The sequence below is a fragment of the Caretta caretta genome, chromosome 20 (assembly GCF_965140235.1).
Source record: "Caretta caretta isolate rCarCar2 chromosome 20, rCarCar1.hap1, whole genome shotgun sequence".
Classification (NCBI taxonomy): Eukaryota; Metazoa; Chordata; order Testudines; family Cheloniidae; genus Caretta; species Caretta caretta.
In genome coordinates this window covers 1,210,088-1,237,645 of record NC_134225.1, presented here as the reverse complement: position 1 = coordinate 1,237,645, position 27,558 = coordinate 1,210,088, and the positions used below count along the sequence as shown (strand labels likewise).

Genomic DNA, 27,558 nt, shown 5'->3' with positions numbered 1-27,558 from the left:
CGCCAGGGGCATCCATGGAACCCCGGCCGAGGCGCGAGAGCCAGCTCCGAGCCGCCTTCACCCTCTGCAGCCCAGGGCCCCGCCCTCCGAAGCGCAGCTGTCCCGGGGCCGGTCCTCTGAGCGCCATGGGGCTGGCCAAGCGGAGGGGGTCACGGCAGCGCCAGGTCCTCGGGCGCGGGGGGATCCACAGGGACGGGGGGAAGGAGTCCTGGGCGCAGCGGGGGCCCCCCCCCCCGCTCTCTCAGACGCCCCCAGTCCTGGGGAAGAGCGGCAGCCCCTCGCCCGCCCCAAGCTGTCCAGAGCCTCGGCCCAGGCTGGGCAGGGGGCGGCGGGGGCCCCAGGGGCCCCAGCTCAGCAAGTCCCGCAGACCTGGCTACGGATCGTTGTCCAGCTGCTGCAGCAGCGTCCGACGCCGCTTCTCCAGCTCGCCCTCGCTCGGCTCGCTGTCCGACGTGTCCCAGACGCTCTGCGTGGGGGCGGGGAGAGATCAGGGGGCAGCCTGCCTGCCCCGCAGCCGGCGTCCCTGCCCCCCCTGCCTGCCCCGCAGCTGGCGTCCCTGCCCCCCTGCCTGCCCCACAGCCGGCGTCCCGTCCCTGCCTGCCCCACAGCCGGCGTCCCTGCCCCGCAGCCGGCGTCCCGTCCCTGCCTGCCCCACAACCTGCCCCACAGCCAGCGTCCCTGCCCCCCTGCCTGCCCCACAGCCGGCGTCCCGTCCCTGCCTGCCCCACAACCTGCCCCACAGCCGGCGTCCCGTCCCTGCCTGCCCCACAGCCGGCGTCCCTTCCCCCTACCTGCCCCGCAACCTGCGCAACAGCCAGCATCCTGCCCCCTACCTGCCCCACAGCTGGCGTCCCTGCCCCCTGCCTGCCCCACAACCTGCCCCACAGCTGGTGTCCCTGCCCCCTACCTGCCCCACAGCCGGCATCCTGCCCCCCTGCCTGCCCCACAGCCGGCGTCCCTGACCCCTACCTGCCCTGCAGCCGCCATCCTGGCCCCCATCTGCCTCTAGACCCTCTTACCCCGACCCGTCATCTGATGCTGTCCCCTGCCCCCCAAAGCCAGCACTTCCACCTCCCCTGCCCCCCACTTACCTTCTCCCTCTTGAAGCTGCGCTGGGGGGAGCGCCGTTGCCCCTCCGGCTCCTTCCCCTTCCCGCCTTTCTCCTTCCCTCGCTCGCTCTCGCTCTGGGGGCTGTTCTGTAACACAGGGCAGGGGCTCAGGGTGGGGGGCGAAGCAGAGACTGGCTGGGCCGTGGGGGGCAGGGGGATTCCACCAGCGCCCTCCCCGCCCGCGCTGCTCTCACCGATTTGTGCCTCTTCTTCTTGCTTTTCTTCTTCTGCTTTCTGGACTTGCGGGAGCTGAGATCTGTGGGCAGAGGGGGCGTCAGGCAGGCGCGGCCAAGGGGCACCAGAGCGCGGGGCCCAGCCGTGCCCGGGTGCCACGGGGCAGGGCACGGGCCCAGTCCCTCCCCCTGCCCAGGGCAGCCCCAGCTCCCACCTGAGTCGGGGGAGGAGGAGAGCTCCGAGCCGGACTCCGAGTGATTCCGCTTCTTCCTCTTCTGGGCCCGCTGCTGATGGGGCTCCAGCTCCGACTCTGAGCCCTGGTGGGGAGGGGAGGGGAGGGGGGTTAACATGACCCAGGCTGGCCCCCCTCACCCCAACCAACCCCTCTGAGCAGGGCCCCAGGGCCCCCCAGGCCCTAAATCCCCTGCTCTCCCCCACCCATCCACCAGCACCAATGGGCATCCACACCTCTCAGGGCTCCAGGCCCAGCTCCTCCCTGGGGATATCTGGGCTGCAGCCCTGGCACCCCTCCCTCTCCCTCAGGGCTGGCTCTGGGTGACCCCAGGCCTTGCCCTGCTTCCAGCTGCCCGGCCCCCCCGTCCTGGCCCCAGGTCTCACCGACTGCGAGCGCTTCCGATGGTGCTTCCTGACTCTCTTGGTGTGTTTCTTGGCCTTGGCATGGTAGTGCTGGCACTCGTTCTGTGGGGCACAGACCCACAGCCTGTCAGCTCCCAGCCCCACAGGCCCCGCCCGGCATGGCCCCATGGGGCAGGGGTCACTCAGGGCACAGCGAGGTGGAAAGGAGACAGCGGGTAGCCCAAGAGCTGCCATCCCTTCCACATGGGACCCAGAGCCCCCTGGGGCACAGCCCCACCCCCTCCACACAGGGCCCCAGAGCCCCTCCCCCTGTCCCGGGCCACAGCCCCACCCCCTCCACACGGCCCCGGACTCTTTTGCCAGCCAGAGCATGGCCCTGTAGCCCCGCACCCAGCTGGGGCCAGGCCCTGCCCCCTCCTCACCTCCACCACCTGGAGGAACTCCCTGAAGAGCCGGATCCGCTCCGACTCCAGCGTGATCTGCTCGAAGGCCAGGTCACTGACGAAGCGCTCCCGCACCTGCCGAGACAGGGAGCTGGGGGACAGCCCGGGCCCTCCCCTGTGGCAAAGCACACGGCACGGCCACCCCCTGCCCCACGGCACGGCCACCCCCCTGCCCACGGCACAGCCTCAAGGCACGGCCACCCCCTGCCCTGGGGGCCAGACCACACAGCATGGCGGGGGCTCCAGGCTGTCACCGGGCTCTTTGGTGACTCCTTCAATCTCTAACCTCAGCCATGGAGCCAAAGAATTGGCACGAAGCTCCCTGTGTCCACTGGGGGGGGAGGAGGAGCCATGCACAGTAGATGGGGACAGCTCACACCAGCACTGCCCTGCAGGACAGCCTGGGGGGGGTGACAGCAGGGTGAGGGGCTCTGTCTGGGAGGGTGATGCCGGGGTGAGGAGGGGCTAGAGCCAGGGAGTGACGCCGGGGTGAGGGGCTGGAGCTAGGGGGCGACGCCGGGGTGAGGGGCTGGCCTGGCGAGTGATGTTGCCCGGGGTCCAGGCGATGGAGGGGATCGGGTCCCCCCATACCTCGTCCCAGGAGGAGCCGGGCTCCAGGGGTGGGGCCGCCTGCTTCAGCATGCTCTTGAAGGCTGCTTCCCGGCGGCGCAGCTTGCGCACTTCCTCCTTCTCCCGCTCCCGCTCCCGCGCCTCAGCCTTCTCCAGCAGCTGTGGGGCAGACACCAAGGGGTTAATGCCACAGGGTGGGGGCCAGGCCCAGCTCAGCCCCACCCCGCCCCGCCCCACATACGCTGTTAAAGGTGAGCTTGATGTTGCCTGCGTCCAGCGTGGCTGCCCTCTTGTCAAAGCTGATCACGTGGGCGAAGTCCTCGAAGGTCGTGTTCACCTCCACGCCGAAGCCGCGATCCTGCCAGGACAGAGGCAGGGGTCACCCATGTCCCATCCCCGTCCCCAGGGCCAGCAGTGGCTGTGCCCAGAACAGGGCTGTGCCCAGAACAGAACAGAACAGGGGGAGTCCCCGTCCCCCTGCACATACAGTGTGGTACATAGAGTTTGCTTCTCCCTAGCCCTGAAATGCAGCCATCTCTGGGGTGGGGCATGGCAGCTGTTTAGGACGGGATGCAAAGAACAGGTCCACATCCTCTGCAAAGCATGGGAGTTTTAGAGAGACGATGAAATGAGCAGAGCTGGACTGTGGCCCGGATGCCTGGGTTAGCTCTCCCCAACCTATGGCTGGGGGCACTGGCTTCACACTTCAGCCGCAAGGTGTAACGCACCTGCAGAGAGGACAGGAGCCTGGCAGGCTGGGCACGTGAGGCCGGGCAGAGGGGCCGTGCCAGTCCAAGGCCCCCTCCACACAGCAGGACAATCAGGGGCTGGGGAAGCTGGTCAGACAGGACCCCACACCCCACGGGCAGAGGCAGCTGCATGCCCTCACCTTTAAGATGTCCTTGATGATCTTCTTCTCGTCATGGAAACGAGCCTTGAGATCCTCCACGTAGAATTTAAACAAGTCCAGGGGGGTGGAGCCTGAGCAGAGGGGGCGGCATTACAGGCCCTGCCAGGACACCCAGCATGGCACCAGGATGGGGGGGCTGCCGGGCTCCAGAGAAGCCCCCAGCACACTATGCTCCTTAATTAACATCCCGCCTCAGGCAGGCAGGTCATTGCACAGGGCAGTCACATCACGAGTGGGCAACAGAACCCAGGACTCCTGGTTCCCAGCCCCTGCTCTAACCACTAGACACGACTCCCCTCCCAGAGCAGGGCACAGAACCCAGGAGTCCTGGCTCCCAGCCCCCCCTCTTACAGCTAGTCTATTTTCCAGTCCCCTCACTAAGCACTTGATGCGGCCTCACTGAACACTGTCAAATGAGGCCCGGGCAGCTCACTAAGCCCCAGCAGGGCCGTGCAGGAAGGGGACCCGGCCGGGCGGGGATTGGAACCCAGGGACGCCTGGTGCTCAGACCCCTCAGCTCTGCTTCGGCATCACAGCCTCTGCCCCTCGGGCGAGTCCCTTCTCTGCTCTGCGCTTTCCCGGCTGTCATGGGGGGGAGGGGCAACGCTACCCATCCCCCAGGAACCCACCCCACTGGGCCCCCCCGGCTCTACCCGGGAGCAGGAGCTCCACCTCTTTTGGGCTCCTGCTGCAGTCACGGCTGGTCCTTTAACACGCGCCCCCCGGGGCTCCGGGCCAGGCTCCGGCTCTCCCCCATGGTCCCTCGCCCCCCGCCCCCCGCGGCCACACCGCTCCTTACCGGGCTGGCCCAGCATGTTGGCAAAGCGGGTGTCGGCACTGAGCGCCGGGTACAGCTCCATCCAGGTGGACATGGAGTGCAGCTGCCCCTTGTCATGCAGCTCATCCAGAAAGGCCTGGGCAAGAAGCAGCCTGTTATTCTACGATAGAGCGAGAGAGAACTTGGAGATCAGCCCCTCCCCCGAGCACACCTGAGCCCCGCCCCCCGTGGCCCCTCCAAACAGTAGGGGGAGCGGCATGGATCACACGACCCCTCTGCACTGTGAAACAGAAAATCAGGACTGTCAGAGTGGGTCAGACCCAAGGTCCATCTAGCCCAGTCTCCTGTGTGCAGACAGCGGCCAGTGCCAGGGGCCCCCGAGGGAATGAACAGAACAGGGAATCACCAAGTGATCCATCCCCGTCGCCCATTCCCAGCTCTGGCAGACGGAGGCCACCATCCCTGCCCAGCCTGGCTAATAGCCATTGATGGACCTAGCCTCCATGAACTTATCTAGGTCTTTTTAGAACCCTGTTGACTGCGTTTTGTGAAGAGATACTTCCTTTGGTTCGTTTTAAACCTGCTGCCTATTAATGTCATATGGTTACCCCCAGTTCTCGTGTAATGAGTAGGAGTAAATACCACTTTACTCCCCGCTAGTCATGGTTTTATAGACCTCTAGCATATCCCCACTTAGTTGTCTCTTTTCCAAGCTGAAAAGTCGCAGTCTTATTAATCTCTCCTCATATGGCAGCCCTATTCATACCTCTAATCATTTTTGCTGCCCTTTTCGGAACCTCTTCCAATTCCAGTTCTCTCTGTGGAGAGCCAGGCCATGGAGAGAGAGAGCACCGCCCGTCTGCCCCGCCATGGAGAGAGAGAGAGCACCGGGCCACGGCCCGTCTGCCCCGCCATGGAGAGAGAACGAGCACCGGGCCACGGCCCGTCTGCCCCGCCATGGAGAGAGAACGAGCACCGGGCCACGGCCCGTCTGCCCCGCCATGGAGAGAGAACGAGCACCGGGCCACGGCCCGTCTGCCCCGCCATGGAGAGAGAACGAGCACCGGGCCACGGCCCGTCTGCCCCGCCATGGAGAGAGAACGAGCACCGGGCCACGGCCCGTCTGCCCCGCCATGGAGAGAGAACGAGCACCGGGCCACGGCCCGTCTTCCCCGCCATGGAGAGAGAACGAGCACCGGGCCACGGCCCGTCTGCCCCGCCATGGAGAGAGAACGAGCACCGGGCCACGGCCCGTCTGCCCCGCCATGGAGAGAGAACGAGCACCGGGCCACGGCCCAGTCACGCCATCACCCGTGATCGTGGCCCAAACGCAGAGCCAACTGCAGCATCAGCTGGTGACAAGCTGGGTGGCTTTGCCGTAGGAAAGGGTCTTAAGTAGCTGCTGCCCCCTGCTGGCCACTCCCTGGATGGCCAGTCCAGGGCGCCCAGGCTGGGGTACCAGCTGGATCCTCCCAGACGCTCTCCTGCAGAGAAGGTTGCTCTGCCCGAAGGGGGATTTTAGCTGCCCGCGGCAGGGGGTTCCTGGCGGATGGTTATCTGTGGGCAGCAGGGCTGGGTCACGGAAGGAATGTGGCGAACGAGGACAGGAGTAGAGAGGGAGGCTGGGACTCAGGAGACCTGGGTTCTAGTCCTGCTCTGTCTCCGGCTGCCTTGGGGACCTCGGGCGAGGTGCTGGGTGGGCTCCAAGCGCTGCAGACGGGCCTCTGTCGTGCTGCCGTGCAGACACTTGCCACAGCCAGGGCAGAGGGGGCTGGCGCCATCGTAAATCTGCCCCCTCGCGAGGCGGTAACTAGGTCGAGGGACGAGTTCTCCAGCTGGCCTAGCACTGCCTGCCCCAGGGGGTCAGTCGGCCTTACTAAGTCTCTCAGGGCAGGCATTTTCCACTGCCCTGAGCCATGCAGCTAGGTCGTACTACGCTGTACGTACAGACCTGAAGGGTAGACGGGTCTGGGCTACAAAGCTCCTGGAGCCCCTCCCTGGGGCCCTGCTCTGACCCTGCTGCCCGCACGCAGGCGGCCAGGTGCTCTGCGCACTGCAGGGTGCCCCCTGGCGGCCACCTGGGGAACAAGCTCTAAGGGCCCCTTAGACCTTGCCTTAGTGCCCCGGGAGCTGGGTCAATGTTGTTCACTCGGGCACAGGGAGGGGAAGGGACTGATCCGCCTCCAGCTGCAGCCACAGTCCCAAACTCCCTCTGACTTCCAAGCTTCAGCACTGAGCCCTGAGCAACCCACCCAGCCTGGGGTGGAGCCAGGAATAGAACCCAGGCGCCCTGGCTCCCTGCAGCACAGAACAGTCGCATTCTGCTCTCCTGTCCAGGCTCCTGACCCCATGGCCCTCGCAGACAGAGCCAGGTGGCGGGGAAGGAGGACGGGAAGGGGAGACGCTGCCCAAACCAGAACTGCTGGAACAAGTACAGGAGGAGGCATTCCAGTAACCAGGGGCCAACCACCGAGCTCTTTAAACCCTGCTGATGTGCAATGACCTGTCCTGCTCTGGACATGGAAGGGGTTCGGCTAATAGTGACCAGACACCGAGCTCTCTCCAGATACGCCCTCCTCCCAGCCCAGCACCCGGTCCCCCTGCCAGGCCATCCGTGCTTCTGCCGAGTCCTTGATGTCCCCCAAAGTGGCAGGCAGCCTCCAGCTACACCTACAGGCCGCCTTGCTCTGCTGAGCCCAGGCCCAGAGCCCTCACCCACCGCTAGGGCATCCCCACCTCTTCCAGACCTCAGGGCACAGATACCTGGAAGGCTTCTCTGTTCTTGCGGTGCTGGCGTCTCTCACGCAGCCTTGTCTTCTCCTTTTCCTCCTCCTCCTCCTTCTCCAGCGTGCGGATGTGCTCCTCGAAGCAGATCAGTGCATCCTCCTTGTCCATGTCTGCAAGAGGCGCAGGGGGGTTGAGCGGGGAGAGATGGCACCAGGTCGGGTAGGGCAGGAAGGAGCTGGGCTAGCATGGGACCATGGAGGGGGAGTTGGTGGGATACAATAACAACCCTTTGTCCCTCGTCTAGAGGGATGTCCCATGGTTACAGAGCAGGGGCTGGGAGCAAGGCCTCTGGTTCTACCCCTGGCTCTGAAAGGGGAGGGGGACCCAGTGGGTTAGGGTGGGGTGCTGGGGCCAGGATTCCTGGGTTCTACCCCTGGCCCAAGAAGGAGAGGGGCCCACTGAGTTACAACAGGCAGGTCTGGTGGCCAAGACTCCTGGGGTCTACCCCAGCTCTGGGTGGGCAATGAAGTCTGGTGGGTTAGAGCGGGAAGGCTGGGCACCAGGACTCCTGGGTTATACTGCTGGCTTTGGAAGGGGAGGGGGTCCAGGGGGTTAGAGTAGGAGAGACCCAGGACACCTGAGTTCTACCCAGGCTCTGGGTGGGCAGTGAGGTCTGGTGGGTTAGAGCAAAGGGCGGAGGAGGCTGGGCACCAGGACTCCTGGGTTCTATCAGTGTTGCTGAGAGGGGGGCAGATGGTGTAATGGTTAGACAATGGGGTGCAGAAGTCTTGACTCTCAATCCCCTTGGAATGTACCATCTTGGGGAGACAGGACGGGTCCTTCGAAAACATCTATTGAAAGGGGCCCCTGAGACTAGAGAGATATGTGCAACCAGAAGGCACCTTCCTGGGAGAAAGGGTGTGGCTGGCCTGTACCATTTTTGGGGCAGGGAGCAATGGCTGGCCTGTACCATTTATCTTGAGGTGGGGGGAGTAAATGGCTGGCCTGTACCATTTATCTTGGGGTGGGGTGGGGGTATGGCTGGCCTGTACCATTTAACTTGGGGCGGGGGGAGGCATGGGGATGCCCTCACTCTGCAGGTCCTGGTCCTCGGCGAAGGTGGGGTTGTCCATCAGGTACTGCTGGGCCTCGGACCAGGTGGTCTGGAAGCTGACGTTGCTCATGCTGTCCAGGATGTTCTTCAGGGCCTGGATGTTCCGCTTCCGCAGCTGCTTGGCGTGTTCCTGCGCGGAGGAGACGGGCCGCGTCAGACGCCCCCGTCGCAGGGACCCAGCCTGGGACACGCGGCCTCCCGCCCGCCCGCTGCAAGGGCCCCGCACGGCCTCCCGCCCGCCCGCCCGCTGCAAGGGCCCTGCACGGCCTCCCTCCCGCCCGCCCGCTGCAAGGGCCCCGCACGGCCTCCCTCCCGCCCGCCCGCTGCAAGGGCCCCGCACGGCCTCCCGCCCGCCCGCCCGCTGCAAGGGCCCCGCACGGCCTCCCGCCCGCCCGCCCGCCCGCTGCAAGGGCCCGGCACGGCCAGCCTCCCGCCCGCTGCAAGGGCACCGCATGACCGGCCTCCCTCCCGCCCGCCCGCCCGCTGCAAGGGCCCCACACAGCCTCCCGCCCGCCCGCCCGCCCGCTGCAAGGGCCCCACACGGCCGGCCTCCCGCCCGCCCACTGCAAGGGCCCCACATGGCCGGCCTCCCGCCCGCCCGCTGCAAGGGCCCCACACGGCCTTCCGCCTGCCCGCCCGCTGCAAGGGCCCCACACGGCCGGCCTCCCACCCGCCCGCTGCAAGGGCCCCACACGGCCTCCCGCCCGCCCGCCCGCTGCAAGGGCCCCGCACGGCGCCCGCCCGCTGCAAGGGCCCCGCAGGGCCAGCCTCCCACCCGCTGCATGGGCACCGCATGGCCTCCCTCCCGCCCGCCCACTGCAAGGGCCCCACACGGCCTCCCGCCCGCCCGCCCGCTACAAGGGCCCCGCACGGCCTCCCGCCCGCCCGCCCGCTGCAAGGGCCCCGCACGGCCTCCCGCCCGCCCGCTGCAAGGGGCCCATACGGCCTCCCGCCCGCCCGCCCGCTGCAAGGGCCCCGCACGGCCTCCCGCCCACCCGCCCACTGCAAGGGCCCCGCACGGCCTCCCGCCCGCCCGCCCGCTGCAAGGGCCCTATACGGCCTCCCGCCCACCCGCCCGCCCGCTGCAAGGGCCCCATACGGCCTCCCGCCCGCCCGCCCGTCCGCCCGCTGCAAGGGCCCCATACGGCCTCCCGCCCGCCCGCCCGCCCGCTGCAAGGGCCCTGCACGGCCTCCCTCCCGCCCGCCCGCCAGCTGCAAGGGCCCCGCACGGCCTCCCGCCCGCCCGCCCGCCAGCTGCAAGGGCCCCGCACGGCCTCCCGCCCGCCCGCCCGCCCGCTGCAAGGGCCCCATACGGCCTCCCGCCCGCCCGCTGCAAGGGCCCCATACGGCCTCCCGCCCGCCCGCTGCAAGGGCCCCATACGGCCTCCCGCCCGCCCGCTGCAAGGGCACCGCATGACCGGCCTCCCTCCCGCCCGCCCGCTGCAAGGGCCCCACACGGCCTCCCGCCCGCCCGCCCGCTGCAAGGGCCCCACACGGCCGGCCTCCCGCCCGCCCGCTGCAAGGGCCCCGCACGGCCTCCCTCCCGCCCGCCCGCTACAAGGGCCCCACACGGCCTCCCGCCCGCCCGCCCGCTACAAGGGCCCCACACGGCCTCCCGCCCGCCCGCTGCAAGGGCCCCGCACGGCCTCCCGCCCGCCCGCCCGCTGCAAGGGCCCCGCACGGCCTCCCGCCCGCCCGCCCGCTGCAAGGGCCCCATACGGCCGCCCGCCCGCCCGCCCGCTGCAAGGGCCCCATACGGCCTCCCGCCCGCCCGCCCGCCCGCTGCAAGGGCCCCGCACGGCCAGCCTCCCGCCCGCTGCAAGGGCACCGCATGGCCAGCCTCCCTCCCGCCCGCCCGCTGCAAGGGCCCCACACGGCCTCCCGCCCGCCCGCCCGCTGCAAGGGCCCCGCACGGCCTCCCTCCCTCCCGCCCGCCCGCTACAAGGGCCCCACACGGCCTCCCGCCCGCCCGCCCGCTGCAAGGGCCCCACACGGCCTCCCGCCCGCCCGCTGCAAGGGCCCCGCACGGCCTCCCGCCCGCCCGCCCGCTGCAAGGGCCCCGCACGGCCTCCCGCCCGCCCGCCTGCTGCAAGGGCCCCATACGGCCTCCCGCCCGCCCGCCCGCCCGCTGCAAGGGCCCCATACGGCCTCCCGCCCGCCCGCCCGCCCGCCCGCTGCAAGGGCACCATACGGCCTCCCGCCCGCCCGCCCGCTGCAAGGGCCCCGCACGGCCAGCCTCCCGCCCGCTGCAAGGGCACCGCATGGCCAGCCTCCCTCCCGCCCGCCCGCTGCAAGGGCCCCACACGGCCTCCCGCCCGCCCGCTGCAAGGGCCCCGCACGGCCAGCCTCCAGCCCGCTGCAAGGGCACTGCATGGCCAGCCTCCCTCCCGCCCGCCCGCTACAAGGGCCCCACACGGCCTCCCGCCCGCCCGCCCGCCCGCTGCAAGGGCCCCACACGGCCAGCCTCCCGCCCGCCCGCCCGCTGCAAGGGCCCCGCACGGCCAGCCTCCCGCCCGCTGCAAGGGCCCCGCACGGCCTCCCGCCCGCCCGCTGCAAGGGCCCCATACGGCCTCCCGCCCGCCCGCCCGCCCGCTGCAAGGGCCCCATACGGCCTCCCGCCCGCCCGCCCGCTGCAAGGGCCCCATACGGCCTCCCGCCCGCTCGCCCGCTGCAAGGGCCCCGCACGGCCGGCCTCCTGCCCGCTGCAAGGGCCCCGCACGGCCAGCCTCCCGCCTGCTGCAAGGGCACCGCATGGCCGGCCTCCCTCCCGCCCGCCCGCTGCAAGGGCCCCACACGGCCTCCCGCCCGCCCGCTGCAAGGGCCCCACACGGCCGGCCTCCCGCCCGCCCGCTGCAAGGGCCCCACACGGCCTCCCGCCCGCCCACCCGCTGCAAGGGCCCCGCACGGCCTCCCGCCCGCCCGCCCGCTGCAAGGGCCCCGCACGGCCAGCCTCCCGCCCGCTGCAAGGGCACCGCATGGCCGGCCTCCCTCCCGCCCGCCCGCTACAAGGGCCCCACACGGCCTCCCGCCCGCGCGCCCGCTGCAAGGGCCACACACGGCCTCCCGCCCGCCCGCCCGCTGCAAGGGCCCCGCACGGCCTCCCTCCCGCCCGCCCGCTGCAAGGGCCCCGCCCGGCCGGCCTCCCGCCCGTCCGCCCGCTACAAGGGCCCCACACGGCCTCCCGCCCGCCCGCCCGCTGCAAGGGCCCCACACGGCCAGCCTCCCGCCCGCCCGCCCGCTGCAAGGGCCCCGCACGGCCTCCCGCCCGCCCGCCCGCTGCAAGGGCCCCGCACGGCCTCCCGCCCGCCCGCCCGCTGCAAGGGCCCCATACGGCCTCCCGCCCCGCCCGCCCGCCCGCTGCAAGGGCCCCGCACGGCCTCCCGCCCGCCCGCCCACTGCAAGGGCCCCGCACGGCCTCCCGCCCGCCCGCCCGCTGCAAGGGCCCTATACGGCCTCCCGCCCACCCGCCCGCCCGCTGCAAGGGCCCCATACGGCCTCCCGCCCGCCCGCCCGTCCGCCCGCTGCAAGGGCCCCATACGGCCTCCCGCCCGCCCGCCCGCCCGCTGTAAGGGCCCCGCACGGCCTCCCTCCCGCCCGCCCGCCCGCTGCAAGGGCCCCGCACGGCCTCCCGCCCGCCCGCTGCAAGGGCCCCATACGGCTTCCCGCCCGCCCGCTGCAAGGGCCCCATACGGCCTCCCGCCCGCCCGCTGCAAGGGCCCCATACGGCCTCCCGCCCGCCCGCTGCAAGGGCCCCATACGGCCTCCCGCCCGCCCGCTGCAAGGGCACCGCATGACCGGCCTCCCTCCCGCCCGCCCGCTGCAAGGGCCCCACACGGCCTCCCGCCCGCCCGCCCGCTGCAAGGGCCCCACACGGCCGGCCTCCCGCCCGCCCGCTGCAAGGGCCCCACACGGCCTCCCGCCCGCCCACCCGCTGCAAGGGCCCCGCACGGCCTCCCTCCCGCCCGCCCGCTACAAGGGCCCCACACGGCCTCCCGCCCGCCCGCCCGCTGCAAGGGCCCCACACGGCCTCCCGCCCGCCCGCTGCAAGGGCCCGCACGGTCTCCCGCCCGCCCGCCCGCTACAAGGGCCCCACACGGCCAGCCTCCCGCCCGCTGCAAGGGCACCGCATGGCCAGCCTCCCTCCCGCCCGCCCGCTGCAAGGGCCCCACACGGCCTCCCGCCCGCTGCAAGGGCCCCACACGGCCTCCCGCCCGCCCGCTGCAAGGGCCCCGCACGGCCAGCCTCCCGCCCGCTGCAAGGGCACTGCATGGCTGGCCTCCCTCCCGCCCGCCCGCTACAAGGGCCCCACATGGCCTCCGCCCGCCCGCCCGCTGCAAGGGCCCCGCACGGCCAGCCTCCCGCCCGCTGCAAGGGCCCCGCACGGCCTCCCGCCCGCCCGCTGCAAGGGCCCCATACGGCCTCCCGCCCGCCCGCCCGCCCGCTGCAAGGGCCCCATACGGCCTCCCGCCCGCCCGCCCGCCCGCTGCAAGGGCCCCATACGGCCTCCCGCCCGCTCGCCCGCTGCAAGGGCCCCGCACGGCCGGCCTCCTGCCCGCTGCAAGGGCCCCGCACGGCCAGCCTCCCGCCCGCTGCAAGGGCACCGCATGGCCGGCCTCCCTCCCGCCCGCCCGCAGCAAGGGCCCCACATGGCCTCCCGCCCGCCCGCTGCAAGGGCCCCACACGGCCGGCCTCCCGCCCGCCCGCTGCAAGGGCCCCACACGGCCTCCCACCCGCCCACCCGCTGCAAGGGCCCCGCACGGCCTCCCGCCCGCCCGCCCGCTGCAAGGGCCCCGCACGGCCAGCCTCCCGCCCGCTGCAAGGGCACCGCATGGCCGGCCTCCCTCCCGCCCGCCCGCTGCAAGGGCCCCACACGGCCTCCCGCCCGCGCGCCCGCTGCAAGGGCCACACACGGCCTCCCGCCCGCCCGCCCGCTGCAAGGGCCCCGCACGGCCAGCCTCCCGCCCGCCCGCTGCAAGGGCCCCGCACGGCCTCCCGCCCGCCCGCCCGCTGCAAGGGCCCCGCACGGCCAGCCTCCCGCCCGCCCGCCCGCTGCAAGGGCCCCGCACGGCCAGCCTCCCGCCCGCCCGCCCGCTGCAAGGGCCCCGCACGGCCAGCCTCCCGCCCGCCCGCTGCAAGGGCCCCGCACGGCCTCCCGCCCGCCCGCCCGCTGCAAGGGCCCCGCACGGCCTCCCTCCCGCCCGCCCGCTGCAAGGGCCCCGCCCGGCCGGCCTCCCGCCCGCCCGCTACAAGGGCCCCACACGGCCTCCCGCCCGCCCGCCCGCCCGCTGCAAGGGCCCCACACGGCCAGCCTCCCGCCCGCCCGCCCGCTGCAAGGGCCCCGCACGGCCAGCCTCCCGCCCGCCCGCCCGCTGCAAGGGCCCCGCACGGCCGGCCTCCCGCCCGCCCGCCCGCTGCAAGGGCCCCGCACGGCCAGCCTCCCGCCCGCCCGCCCGCTGCAAGGGCCCCACACGGCCGGCCACCCGCCCGCCCGCTGCAAGGGCCCCACACGGCCTCCCGCCCGCCCGCCCGCCCGCTGCAAGGGCCCCGCACGGCCGGCCTCCCGCCCGCCCGCCCGCTGCAAGGGCCCCACACGGCCAGCCTCCCGCCCGCTGCAAGGGCCCCGCACGGCCTCCCGCCCGCCCGCTGCAAGGGCCCCATACGGCCTCCCGCCCGCCCGCCCGCCCGCTGCAAGGGCCCCATACGGCCTCCCGCCCGCTGCAAGGGCCCCGCACGGCCGGCCTCCTGCCCGCTGCAAGGGCCCCGCACGGCCAGCCTCCCGCCCGCTGCAAGGGCACCGCATGGCCGGCCTCCCTCCCGCCCGCCCGCTGCAAGGGCCCCACACGGCCTCCCGCCCGCCCGCCAGCTGCAAGGGCCCCGCACGGCCGGCCTCCCGCCCGCCCGCTGCAAGGGCCCCGCACGGCCGGCCTCCCTCCCGCTGCACGGGCCCCGCACGGCCGGCCTCCCGCCCGCTGCACGGGCCCCGCACGGCCGGCCTCCCGCCCGCTGCACGGGCCCCGCACGGCCGGCCTCCCGCCCGCTGCACGGGCCCCGCACGGCCGGCCTCCCGCCCGCTGCAAGGGCCCCGCACGGCCGGCCTCCCGCCCGCTGCAAGGGCCCCGCACGGCCGGCCTCCCGCCCGCTGCAAGGGCACCGCACGGCCGGCCTCCCGCCCGCTGCAAGGGCACCGCATGGCCGGCCTCCCTCCCACCCGCCCGCTGCAAGGGCCCCACACGGCCTCCCGCCCGCCCGCTGCAAGGGCCCCGCACGGCCTCCCTCCCGCCCGCCCGCTGCAAGGGCCCCGCACGGCCTCCCGCCCGCCCGCCCGCTGCAAGGGCCCCGCACGGCCTCCCGCCCGCCCGCCCGCTGCAAGGGCCCCGCACGGCCTCCCTCCCGCCCGCTGCAAGGGCCCCGCACGGCCTCCCGCCCGCCCTCTGCAAGGGCCCCATACGGCTTCCCGCCCGCCCGCTGCAAGGGCCCCGCACGGTCTCCCGCCCGCCCGCCCGCTGCAAGGGCCCCATACGGCCTCCCGCCCGCCCGCTGCAAGGGCCCCATACGGCCTCCCGCCCGCCCGCCCGCCCGCTGCAAGGGCACCGCATGACCGGCCTCCCTCCCGCCCGCCCGCTGCAAGGGCCCCATACGGCCTCCCGCCCGCCCGCTGCAAGGGCCCCATACGGCCTCCCGCCCGCCCGCCCGCTGCAAGGGCACCGCATGACCGGCCTCCCTCCCGCCCGCCCGCTGCAAGGGCCCCACACGGCCGGCCTCCCGCCCGCCCGCTGCAAGGGCCCCACATGGCCTCCCGCCCGCCCGCTGCAAGGGCCCCGCACGGCCAGCCTCCCTCCCGCCCGCCTGCTACAAGTGCCCCGCACGGCCTCCCGCCCGCCCGCCCGCTGCAAGGGCCCCACACGGCCTCCCGCCCACCCGCTTCAAGGGCCCCGCACGGCCTCCCGCCCGCCCGCCCGCTGCAAGGGCCCCGCACGGCCTCCCGCCCGCCCGCTGCAAGGGCCCCATACGGCCGCCCGCCCGCTGCAAGGGCCCCATACGGCCTCCCGCCCGCCCGCTGCAAGGGCCCCATACGGCCTCCCGCCCGCTGCAAGGGCCCCGCACGGCCAGCCTCCCGCCCGCTGCAAGGGCACCGCACGGCCTCCCTCCCGCCCGCCCGCTGCAAGGGCACCGCATGGCCACCCTCCTTCCTGCTGCAAGGGCCCCACACGGCCTCCCGCCCGCCCGCTGCAAGGGCCCCGCACGGCCTCCCGCCCGCCCGCTGCAAGGGCCCCGCACGGCCTCCCGCCCGCCCGCTGCAAGGGCCCCGCACGGCTTCCCTTCCGCTACAACGGCCCCACCGGCCTCCCCCGCAGCAGCAGCTACAGCAGTGCAAGCCAATAGCGCCGGTGGCCATGGCCCCCTCCCCCAGTGGGCGACGCTCCCCCTGAGCCGGGCTGGGTCAGCCAGCAGCACTGCTCTCATCATCCAGGCCCGCGGCAGGCCGGGCCCTGGGGGGCCACAAGGTGCTGAAAATGCGATTACAGCCGAAAGCAAAGGAAATCTCACTCCCCCTCCAGTGCGCTGTCCCCTTCGAAGCAGGACCCGCCCCCCCATCCATCGCACAGGCTGAGCGCCAGCAGCACCCGCAGCTCCACAGTAAATGTAGGGGGTGGGGAACGTTTTGACGTCGAATAAGGGGTTCTTGACCTGAAGAGACTGAGAAACGCTGGCCAGCTGCATAAGCCGGGCCAGAGAATCACGCCCTAGGACCCCTCATCCAGCCCAGAGCTAGGGGCTGAGCCACAACATCCCATTTACAGACTCCCGAGTGACCCCCCACGCCTGGGTGAGTTGTTCAATGGTTAATCCCCCAGCCTGTCAAAAAATTGTTCCCTGTTTCTAGTCTGCCCCAGCCCCTGGGTCTTGTTCTGCCTTTGAAGGAGCCCAGAGCTCTCAGACAGCTCCCCACGTGCGTTCCTACAGAGAGCAAGTCACTGCTTAGCCGTCTCTGGGATACACTAAGCTGACTGAGGGTCTTGGCTCTCTCACTGTCAGGCAAGTTTTCCACATCTCTTCTTGTGACTCTTCTCTGAGCCCTTCCCCATTTGTCAGCCCCCGCTGGGAAGCGCGGACACAGTATCCAGTCTCACCAGTGCTGCATAGAGAGGTGACACCATCTCCCTTCGTCTTCTTGCTCAGACATCCACCCATCGCTTCGCCCTCTCAGCCACAGCATGCTCCTGCTCAGCTGCTGCCCACACGGACCCTGTCCCTTTGGGAGTCACGGCTTGCCAGGAGGCAGTGCCCTGTCCTCCCTCCCGGCTCCTAGAGATGTGACCTTTGGCTGTGCCAAACCACTGGACATGCCCAGGTTACAACGCAGCCAATTACTCAGTTGAATCACTATGTCCTTCTCCGCCCACTCGGCCGTCAGCTGTGAACGTTTCCTGTATAGATTTTATACACTCTCCCAGATGGCTGACAAAGCCACTGCAAATGGCTTGGCTCGTGGGGGGATGATGAGGATTCCGTTTACACTGGTGCCCGGGGATCGAGTCGCAAGCCAGATTAGACGCCAATCAGTATGTGCCACATGGGTTTTGTTCAGCATTCGTTTTTAATCAGGATGGAGCGTGATGGCCGGGCGCGCAGCACCAATGCCAGGCAGGGTCACATGGGCCCCGACACTGTTATGGGACAGTCTGGTCTCTGTGCTGACGCCAGGCAGGGGTCACACCAGCCCTGACACCGGCCTGGGACAGCCTGGGCTCCATGCCGACGCCAGGCAGGGTCACACCGGCCTGTCACCGGCCTGGGACAGCGTGGGCTCCGTGCCAACGCCAGGCAGGGTCACACCGGCCTGTCACTGTTCTGGAGCATGACAGCCGAGTGCTCTGCACTGACGCCAGGCAGGGTCACACCGGCCCTGACACTGGCCTGGGACAGCCTGGGCTCCATGCCGACGCCAGGCAGGGTCACACCGGGCCTGACACCGGCCTGGGACAGCCTGGGCTCCATGCCGACGCCAGGCAGGGTCACACCGGCCCTGACACCGGCCTGGGACAGCGTGGGCTCCATGCTGACACCAGGCAGGGTCACACCGGCCCGTCACCGTTCTGGAGTGTGACAGCCGAGTGCTCTGTGCTGACACCGGGCAGGGTCACACCGGCCTGTCACCGTTCTGGAGCGTGACAGCCGAGTGCTCTGCGCTGACGCCAGGCAGGGTCACACCGGCCCATCACTGCCCTGTGCCATAGCTGGGACCCGCCGTTACCTTCTCCTTCTTGGCCAGGAAGAAGAGCACGTCATCGTAGATCTCCTTGCGGTCGCGCTCGGGGACCACAGCCCAAACCTCCTGCTCCCCGAACATCTGCTCAGCTTTCCTGGGAAGGGAACGGCCAGGGTGGGTAGTTACTGGGCCTGGCTCTCACTGCGCACCCAGGCCCGGTGAGGACACACAGTGAAACGCTTTTCCCCATGGGGACAGAGCCAGAGCGCAACCAGCGGGGCAGGGCGTGGCCCAGCTCCTGCGGCTTCAGGGGCAGAGGCGACGGAGACGCCTGGAAGGACTGACGCAGTTGGTGATTTCTGACGTTAGCAGGGGCTCCTCCAGCTGCTTTGAAACTGCCCTTCTGGGCTGGGGAGATGCCCCAGGGCTTCCCCACCACCCCGAAGATTGCTTCCCTCAGTCATCTCCGGAACAGCTTCCCTGGCGAGAGCCCAGCCCTGCTGGGCCCCCCCAGCCGGTGACACTCACCTCCCCCATGCCTTCTAACTGGGGACCCCGGAACCTGCTCTCAGCCCCACTCCCTCCCTCCCCGCCCGCGTGCTAGCCACAGACCCTGCAGAACAGCCCACAGCGGACTCGCACATGTCAACTGCCAGGGAAGGGTGGTCTGTGGCTAAAGCAAGGACTCCTGGATTCTCTCCCCGGCAGCACGAGGGGAGTGGGGTCTAGTGGGTTAGAGCAGGGGGGCTGGGAACCAGGACTCCTGGGTTCTTTCCCTGGCTTGGCGAGGGGAGGCACACAGGGGTTGGTTGGATCGTGAATATTAATAGCTGTCTGTGTGCGTGCTCCCCTAACCTTCCACCTGCTCTGGGATCCTCCATCCAGCATCCCAAGGCCAGGTCCCATAAACACAGGGGTCCCCCTCAACAGGCCGTTCTCCCCGCACAGCCTCCCAGCCGCCCTGCCCGGCCCCTCTCCCCCCCCCGGCGCCCGCCCACACCTGTAGTGGGTAATGGAGCTCATCCGCTCGTGCTGCTCCAGGAAACGCTGCAGCTCCTCCTTGGCCTCCTTGGCCCTCAGCCGAGCCTCCTCCTTCTCCTCCTTCTCCCGCTGGGCCTTGTAGGCATTGAACGCCTGCTTCTTCTCGCTCAGCTTGGGCAGGGCACTGGGCACACACCGGACGGGCTGGGCTGGGTTAGAGGCCCTCACTGGCTGCTGTGGAGGGGCCAGCATCGAGGGCAGAAACGGGGGTGCTGTGGGGAGTGGGCGCTGGCTGGGGAGGGGGCTCCTGGGTACTACAGTCCCGGCCTCTCCCAGGGGGCGCTGTGGGGAGCGGGGTGGGAGCGCTGGCTGGGGCGGGTACTCCCTGCAGGGGACTGCATTTCTCTAAGCACCCAGCGTGGAAGGGGGGTGGTGCCGGTGGTGGGGCTGGTTCCTACCTGTACCGTGGATCGTCCACAATCATCTTCATGGCCAGCTCCCACGACGTGTTGGAGGGGACGCCCTGACACCAAACGCTGGGACTCAGCTGGGACCATGCCAGCCCCAGCCCCCCGCAAACAGGCCCCCGGCCCTGGCCAGCCCCAGCCCCCCGCAAACAGGCCCCCGGCCCTGGCCAGCCCCAGCCCCCCGCAAACAGGCCCCTGGCCCTGTCCAGCCCCAGCCCCCCACAAACAGGCCCCTGGCCCTGTCCAGCCCCAGCCCCCCAGAAACAGGCCCCTGGCCCTGTCCAGCCCCAGCCCCCCACAAACAGGCCCCCTGCCCTGGCCAGCCCCCCGCCCTGGCTCCCTGCTCTGGTACCTTGTCCTTCAGCAGCTCCTTAAAGGCCAGCTTGGCCTCATCCTTAGTGCTCCAGCTGCAGGCGCACCTCTCCCTGGCCCCCCCATCCTCCTCCTCCCGCCGGCTGGGGTCACCACTGTGCCGGGGACACAAACACACTGGGGTCACGGCATGAAACACTGGGGGCCATACACCAGGGAGCCACAGGCAGAGTGGAAGAGGGGCACAGGCAGGGCTGGAGGGGGGCATCCCGCTTGGCTCAGCAACACTCAGGGGGTGGAGGAGGGAGGGCTATGGGGCATGAGGTCAGGATAGAGAAACAGGGTCCTGGTGGGGGGGTGTGGATCTGGGCAGAATTGCCCTCAGGGGAAGGGCCAGGGGCCCCGTCGCTCCCCGACGGGGGGATCCCGGGGGAAGGCCCGGGGGCCCCGTCGCTCCCCGACAGGATCATCTCTCCCAGCCTGCGTCTGTTGTCTCCGTTCCACACTCTGGAGCAGGGCCTGACACCACGGGGCCCAGCTCCTGCCCAGGGTATCCCCGGCGAGCTGGGTGTGCCCGGCGCTCAGGTGGGCCTGCGCACGGTTACCAGCCCTGCTGGTGCCAACTGGCTCCTGTGCGCAGTGTCCGAGGAGAGCAAACGCCCCCGATATGTAGGGGGGGTCCCTGCTTGTAGCCCCCCAGCCTAGGTCGCCGTCACCTGCTGGTCACTTCCTCCTGCTGCAGGGCCACTTCCTCTGGGCCTTCGGCCACACTCCCCAGCACAGACGTCTCCTGCTCCTCTCCACCCGGGGCCTCCGTGTCCGTCGTGGCGGCTGAGGACAGGCTGGGGCTAGAGGCGCCTGACGGCGTCTCCTGATGCTTCCTGGAAGAGCAGAGAAGGCCGGAGCCTGGGTCTAGCGAGACACAGAGGCCCACGCAGGGTCCTGAGGGCCAGTCCCCTGGGCTCATGGCTCAGTGGGGCCCAACACCCATGAGGGGCAGGGTGGCCCCTGTAGGCTCCATGCCAGGGGTGTGGTCTCTGCTCTGCCCTCCCCACATCACCCCAGCAAGGGAGGTACCTGCCCTCAAAACCCATGGCCTTCTGGAGGGTACCCCCCTCTCTGGCCCTAGGGGGCCCCATTTCTGAGTGCACCCCCAGCCCCCGTTCCTGAGGGCCCTGCTCCTCTGGCCCCTAGGGGGTGTTCCTGAGGGCTCTTGCCCCCAAGGGTCCCCGTTCCTGAGGGCCCTGGCCCCCTCTGGCCCCCGGGGGTGCCGGCGCCCTGCTCTTACCGCCCTGGGTCAGAGCTAATGGGTCCAAGCCCCAGGGGCAGACGCCAGCCACTCACCCAGCCTCCTCCTCCTCGATGAGCGCTGCAAGGAGGGAAACAAAGAGCCCGGCCGTTACTCGGTGCCCGGTGGGTGGCGCCCGGTGGCCAACATGGGGACGTGTCACTGTGAGGAGCTCTGCCTCTGTGCCCGGCGGGTGCAGAGAGTTAAAGCTGCTCCCGGGACAAAGCAGGCCTGAGGTCTGGGGCACGTGGCTGGTCCGACTGGCCAGCTAAGGATTAGTTGCAACCGACCTGCCTTGACACAGGATCTGTCCAGGCACCGGGAGCCCCAGGGGCTGAGCCTAATGCCAGGAGCTTGGCAGGGCCGTGGCGGCTCAGCAGGGCGAGTGCCTGAGAGGTGCCGGAGGCTGGGCCAAGCGCTGGGCTCCGAGACACAGGCTCCCCCAGGACCAAGAGACAGGAGCAGAGTGAGAATGGCAGATCCACAGCAGCCAGCTGGTGGAGCCTGGCACTGGCCAGCCTCAACTTCAGCTTCTCCTCTGCCTCCCCGTGCCACACCCAGGACACGGGGGCTATGCCCTGCTGGCTAACAACCCCCTGTTCTGAATGGGTCCCCAAGATCTCAGAGCAGGAGTCTAGTGAGATGGGACTCCTGGGCAGAGCTCAGGGGAGGCGCGGGAGGGCTGGAGCCTGGAAGCCCAGGCGCAGACGCCTGCCCTCGTGGCAGGGATGATCACTGGGGGGTCTGGGACCACTCACAGGCTGGGGCACAGAGACCCAGGGGGCACTGGCTGCACCCCCAGCCCGGCCCACATGGGGATTACCCTGCAGCCCAGACAGGAGCATCAGCCTGGGGCACGGGGGAGTCTGCCTATGCTCCCAAGGGTGTGGTTGCCCTGGTCCCCAGCTCCCTGGGCTCCCACCCCCTTTACCCTCCAGCTCGTCCAGGTCCCGGGGCTTGGTCCAGCGCGACTCCTTGCTCTGGGAGTTGTAGTAGTAAGACTTGCCCGTGTCCGACTTGTACTCCCTCCAGGGACACTGGGACAGCAGCAGCTGCGGAGGGAGAGAGCAGGGCACCTTGAGCCACAGGGCCGATGCCAATGGAGGGCTATGGGGAGGAAACTGACCAGTGGTTCTAATGGATGCAGGACTCCTGGGTTCTATGCCAGCCCGGGGAGGGGAGCAGGCCACTGGCTCACAAGAGCTGAGGTCTAAATCCTCATGTTATAGTCTGTCCCCCTAATCTACTCCTGGCCACACAGGCACATTTCCAGCTGCTCTCTAGCACTGCTGTGCAGCTGTCACTCAGCTGCTGCGCCCCACCCCAGAGGTGGCTGCATCTCAGGGCTGGGTGAAGGGCTCTGAAGGAACTCACCTCTGCTTTGGACTTCAGCGCGTCTGGCTTCTCCCAGGTGGACTGCTTGGAGTTGTGGTTGTAGAAGTAAACGCGCCCATCAGGGGCCCTGTGCTCACTCCATGGGGGCTTCTGGGCACCACAAGCAAGAGCAGGGTCAGGTCCAACCAGCCCCGACCCCCAGTCCTCCTCCCAGCTGCCCTCCCAAGGCCACACAGCTCAGCAGGGACCCTGCCCCCCAGGGCCGTGCAGGGCCCCTGCCCCGGCCTCCTCCCTGTACAGCACTGGGCCTGATCCTGCTCCCACCGCAACCAGCAGCAAAACTCCAGATGACGCCAGTCGGGTCAGGATTGGGCCTGCCGAGCCACGCTCCGGGGTGGTGGAAATGCTGGGGTAACTCACCCCACTGGAGCAAGGGGCGGGGGGCGACACGCCGCGACCTGCGGCGCGCAGTGGGGTGTGGCGCCCCCTGGTGGCAGGATCAGGCCCTTGGTAGATGGACGGGGCTTGTTTGGCTTTTCCTGGCTGTTGTCTCCAGTTCCTCCCGCAGGGGTTAAACTGGGATCTGGCTGGGAGCACACACACCAGGGGCACCGGAACGGGGGGGAGGAGGGCAGGAGGCCAGGGCCCCCACTGTTAGGGTGCTTCTGCCGCTTTTGACACACACCCCAGCCACGAGGGCCGCGTCACTGGCCAGCGACCCCCCCAGAGCCACCGGGAAGGGACGGGACACAGTACCTTGCGGGGGACATCCTGCGCGGGGGAGCCACTGCCCATCAGGCTCTGCTGGACGGGGGGCACCATGGGATTCGGGAGCTAATGGGCACAAGAGTGACAAGAATCAGCTCCGGAGCTCTGCGAGTGCCCCTCAATCCTGACCACAGCCCCCTGCTAGCCCAGCCCTGAGCTCCCCCCAGCTCTGCCGGTGCCCCTGAATCCTGACCCGCAGCCCCCTGCTATTCACGGGGGTTAAGAGGCTGGTATGAATGCTCCTTAGGGATGGGGGGAGCCTGTACGGCAGCGTGGCTGAGCATTGATGCGGGGGAGGCTACTCACCGTGGGAGCTGGCTGGGCCGGAGTAGCTGGAAAACAAGAACTGTATGTTACTGGGATGGTTGGGAGTGGGGGGGCTGTCAGGTGCTGCTGTCAGAGTGGGGGTTACAGATCCCTAAGAGAGACTAGCAGGGCTGGGCACCCTGCATCATGCACAGGATCAGGCCCCCCTCAGGATCGGGCATGACTCCCAGGTGCTCCCCTGGGATGCAGAAATATTTCACCCTCCTCCCTGAGCCTCCAGACAGCTCCCCCCTCCCCTGCTAGGATGGACCGGCCATCAGCTCCCCCATGGACCACCCCCCTGCGATGGACCCTGGGACTCACCGCCAATTGGGTCTGTCCCAGGAGCCGCCTGCCAAAAGAGAAATGGGGCCGTGAGCCTGGGGGCTGTGGCTCGGACCCAACCCATCACCAGACTCCCCCACCCAGGGCCCCCTGAATCCCTCTGCAAACGACCCCAGGGAGCTCAGAGCCAGCCCCGCCTGCGACGGGGAAACTGAGTCATGAGGCCAGCCACTGAGTGATCCAATGCTGCAGTGAGCAAGTCAGTAGCAGAACTGGAAAAAGAACCCAGGAGTCCTGGCCCCCCCGCCCTCACACGAGGGTGGCATTTCATTTTAATGCTGAGCTCTTTTCTGGAAACAAGTATTGGCAGTGGGGCCCCCGTGGAGAGGGGCAGGACCCGGGCATTGAGACCCCTCTACGTTCCACCCTCAAGTCAGCCCGGGCAGCCTCTGCCGCTGGGCCTGTCTGGAGAGCCTGGGCATGGCTGGCTGGAAAAGGGGAAGGTTCCAGGGATGCTCACCACTCCAGGAACAGGACCAGCTGGCACCCCCGGCATCAGCATCCCTGGCATCATGGGAGGCACCATGGGTGGCATCTAGGGGACAGAAAAGTGGCATGGCAACCTGGCACATCAGCCGGCAGGCACGGGGCCAATGGAGCTGGGGAAATGGCCGGACCCTCTGGCTCAGAACCCCACCCTGTGATCCCCACCAGTGTCAATGGAACACCGGCAGCGTGGCTCCGATCACAGGATCGGGGCCACAGGGACATGGGGCCACAGAACCTACATCCACATGGGGCTTTTCCCAACATCTTTATCATCGAGGTTTAACAGGAAACTTTTGGCTGCAGAGAGCCCCTGGCCCAGCCAGCCCTCGCCAGAGCCCGGCCCCCTCCCCCGAGTTACACTGCTCAGCCACTTTCCCCACTTCCCCCAGCCTGGGAGAGGGACTGACCTGCAGCCGTAGGCCCATGAGACCAGTGCTGGGATAGAACCCAGGAGTCCTGGCTCCCAGCCTCCCCCGCTCTACCCCAGCAGACCCCGTTTCCCTCCCAGAGCTGGGAATAGAACCTAGGAGTCCTGGCTCCCAATCCCCCCTCCCCCCAACCAACTGGCCCCTGCTTCCCAGACGATGAGTCCCACGTGTGCGATGCCATGGTCCTGCACTGACATTCCACCTGGAGCGGAGGCTCCAGGGGGGCCCTGGGCTCAGACAGAGAGATGAAGGGAGTGCCTTTACCTGTCCTATGGGTGGGGGCCCTGCCATGGGGGGGAGCAGAGGCGGCATCATGCCGGGGGGCATGGGGGGCATCGCTGGCGGTCTCTGCCCGATAGGAGGGAGTCCCATGGGGGGGAAAGGAGGGGGGATTCCAGGAGGAGGCATCTAGGAACAAGAAGAGACACAGGCTGCATGTTGCTGCTCAGCCCGGCCCCAGGGCAGCCCCCTGCTGAAGGGACTGGCCCTGGCCAGCCAGGGACCCCCCCCCACTCTGCGCGGCCCCCACAGCAGCCACTGGCATAGCTCACTCAGGGTGCCTCCGTGTCACCACCGCAGCACGTCCGCGCGGGGGCTTCGCACCCCGGCAGCTCCCCTCGCCCGCGAAGGCAGCACGAGCTGCCCCGTCTGAGCTAACGCAGAGCAACGAGTGTGCACACTCACGCACGCACGCACACACACGTGTGCACCCCCATACCCGCATGCGCCCCCACCCCCACCCACATGTTCGTGCACACGCACACACACACACGTGCGCACCCCCATACCCGCATGCGCCCCCACCCCCACCCACGTGTTCGTGCACACGCACACACACACACACGTGTGCACCCCCATACCCGCATGCGCCCCCACCCCCACCCACATGTTCGTACACACACACACACACGTGTGCACCCCCATACCCGCATGCGCCCCCACCCCCACCCCACGCAAACACAGCCAGCGTACCCCCACCCCACGTACCCCCACCCCACGCGCACACAGCCAGCGTACTGCACTTTGCACAGTCATCCCACACGGCCAGGCCAGCCGTTCCTTCCCCCTTTGCGCTGCGCTCTGGGACGGGTGGGTCATGCTGGTTTGGCGACTAAGCGGCGCCAGGCACAGGTAACTTACAAAGGGTGGAGGCATCATCGGGGGGGCAGCGGGATACGGGGCCGGCTGCCCTGCAGGGCCGCTGCTGGAGTCCTGAGCCGACTGTCAACAGCAAGAGAGAACAGTAAATGCAGGAAACAGCTGGTAAGAAAGGATGGTCTTGTGCTGAGAGCAGGAGAGGCTGGGAGTCAGGACTCCTGGGTTCCATGCCCAGCCCTGCCTGGAGTGCTGTGCAGTATCTTACATAGGGGGTCCTCATGCAGACACTAAATCGTATCTTATTTTAACTAAAATAGACACCAGAAAACAAGTGAAGCAAAGGACAGGGAAGCACAGACTAAAGAGAAGCTGCATCTTCCCTGAGATGGATTGACAGAGGCTGTGTATGGGGATGGATGGATAGACAGACAGGAGATGAATATGGGGATGGATAGATAGATAAAGGTTGCATAGGGGATGGATGGATGGATGGAGGGTGCCTATGGGGATGGATGGAGGGTGCATATGTGATAGATGGGTAGATAATGTGTATGGGGATAGATGCATAGAGGGTGCAAATGGGGATGGATGGATAGAGGGTGCATATGGAATAGACAGTGTGTATGGGGATGGATGGATGGATGGACAGGGGGTGTGTATGGGGATTAGTAGATGGATTGATGGAGTATGTGTACGGGGATGGATGGATGCAGGGTGTGTATGGGTTAGATGGATAGTGTGTATGGGGATGGATGGCTGGATGGAGGGAGGGAGGGAAGAAGCGTATGGGGATAGGCAGATGGCTAGATAGAGTGTGCGTATGGGGATGGATAGAGGGTGCGTATGGAACAGATAGTGTGTATGGGGCCGGATGGAGGGTGCGTATGGAATAGATGGACAGAAGGTGTGTATGGGATAGATGGATGGAGGATGCATATGGGGACGGATCAATCTTTATGTTCAGAACACCGCGCTCCCCAGCAGAATGCAGAGCCCGGTCCGCAGCTCCCTGGGCTGAGGATGATCCAGGCCAGTAGCAATGCTGACGGACCCTGTGTGTAACGAGTTGGGTGTCTCAGCTCTCACTGGGCAGGTGTCATATCATGACCCCTCTCCCCTTGGCCACAAATGGCTGCTCACCCACCTGCTGTGGGCTGCCCCACTGGAGAGGCCCAGGGATGAGTGGGCTGCTCCTTCTGGGCATGGGTGGGGGAGCCTGGGGCCAGGCTGAGGGCTGTTGGATGGGGCCTGGCGGGGGACCCCGGGGCAGGCTGAGGCCCGGTGGGGCGGGGGACCCCGGGGCAGGCTGAGGCCCGGTGGGGCGGGGCCTGGCAGGTGGGGCTGGCTGTCCATGATTCATTTGGAGGACATTGGCTGCCCTTTGCCCAGCGCCGGGCACGGCCCCGTGCTGCCAGCCCCTGCAGCACATATGCCCCCGCCAGGGGTCACTGGCTGGGTGGGGGAGGGGGCCTGGAGACGTGTGTGTGGAGGGGGCGGGGGGGTCTGTATCAAGGCAGGGGGATAACCCTGCCCCCCCTTTTACCTCCCCGCCCCCCAGCCTGGCAGGCACAGACCCAGGGGCAGCGTGTGGGGCCCACTGCTCCTGCGCAGGGAGAAGCCCCAGTCCCGGGGCACCCCCCAGCTGCCAGCCCCGGGAGGGCTCAGCCTCTGCGTGGGGGGGTGGCTGTGCTGGAGAGGAGCTGAGCCCATGCGGGGGGGGGAGTACCGGGGGGGGGGCTCGGGCGGGGCGGGGCGGGGCAGTTGCCGGGGAGGGGGGGCTCGGGTGGGGGGGCATTTCCCAGGGGTGGGGCCGGGCGGGAGGGTCAGTGCTGGGGGCGGGGAGGGCTCGGGACGGGGCAGTTCCCGCGGGGGGGGCGTCGGGCAGGGCGGGGGGGGCAGTGCTGGGGGCGGGGCAGTTCCCGCGGGGGGGGCTCGGGCCGGGCGGGGGGGGCAGTGCTGGGGGCGGGGCAGTTCCCGCGGGGGGGGCTCGGGCCGGGCGGGGGGGTCGTTCCCGGGGGGGCGGGGGGGCCGGGGCACAAAGCGGGACGTTACCATGCCGGAGCCGCTGTCAGCTGGGCCCGCGCGCCCACCCGGCAGTAAGCGGCGCT

The 27,558-nt window shown here is 69.5% G+C and overlaps 1 protein-coding gene across 3 annotated transcripts; it reads right to left on the bottom strand.

Annotated features, from left to right (window-relative positions):
- Positions 1–254: 254 nt before the first annotated feature.
- Positions 255–27,558, bottom strand: PRPF40B (pre-mRNA processing factor 40B). 3 transcript variants are annotated; one of them, XM_048831530.2, is made up of 27 exons: positions 27,503–27,558; positions 25,493–25,573; positions 24,617–24,760; positions 23,896–23,970; positions 23,415–23,442; positions 23,091–23,116; positions 22,773–22,850; positions 22,056–22,166; positions 21,613–21,733; positions 20,738–20,762; positions 20,110–20,274; positions 19,434–19,548; positions 19,073–19,137; positions 18,634–18,798; positions 17,679–17,787; positions 8,402–8,552; positions 7,345–7,478; positions 4,603–4,741; positions 3,783–3,874; positions 3,135–3,251; positions 2,915–3,052; positions 2,303–2,398; positions 1,902–1,982; positions 1,498–1,600; positions 1,304–1,365; positions 1,092–1,196; positions 255–466 (listed from the first exon to the last, which is right to left on the bottom strand). In XM_048831530.2, the coding sequence occupies exons 1-27, from the start codon at positions 27,503–27,505 to the stop codon at positions 374–376; spliced, it is 2,622 nt and encodes an 873-aa protein (XP_048687487.2). In that variant the 5' UTR covers positions 27,506–27,558; the 3' UTR covers positions 255–373. The 3 variants fall into 3 exon arrangements, with proteins under 3 accessions (XP_048687487.2, XP_048687488.2, XP_048687489.1); XM_048831531.2 differs by having other exon boundaries at positions 4,603–4,717; XM_048831532.2 differs by lacking the exons at positions 23,415–23,442; positions 24,617–24,760; positions 25,493–25,573; positions 27,503–27,558 and having other exon boundaries at positions 23,896–23,955.

Bases quoted from the DNA above. Each gene is read 5' to 3' on its own strand.
- PRPF40B (XM_048831530.2), bottom strand. The intron at 23,971-24,616 runs GTAAAGGCACTC...TCTGTCCCCTAG, and splicing joins GGCCCCCACCCATAGGACAG to ATGCCACCCATGGTGCCTCC. The intron at 1,983-2,302 runs GTGAGGAGGGGG...TGTGCCCCACAG, and splicing joins AGTTCCTCCAGGTGGTGGAG to AACGAGTGCCAGCACTACCA.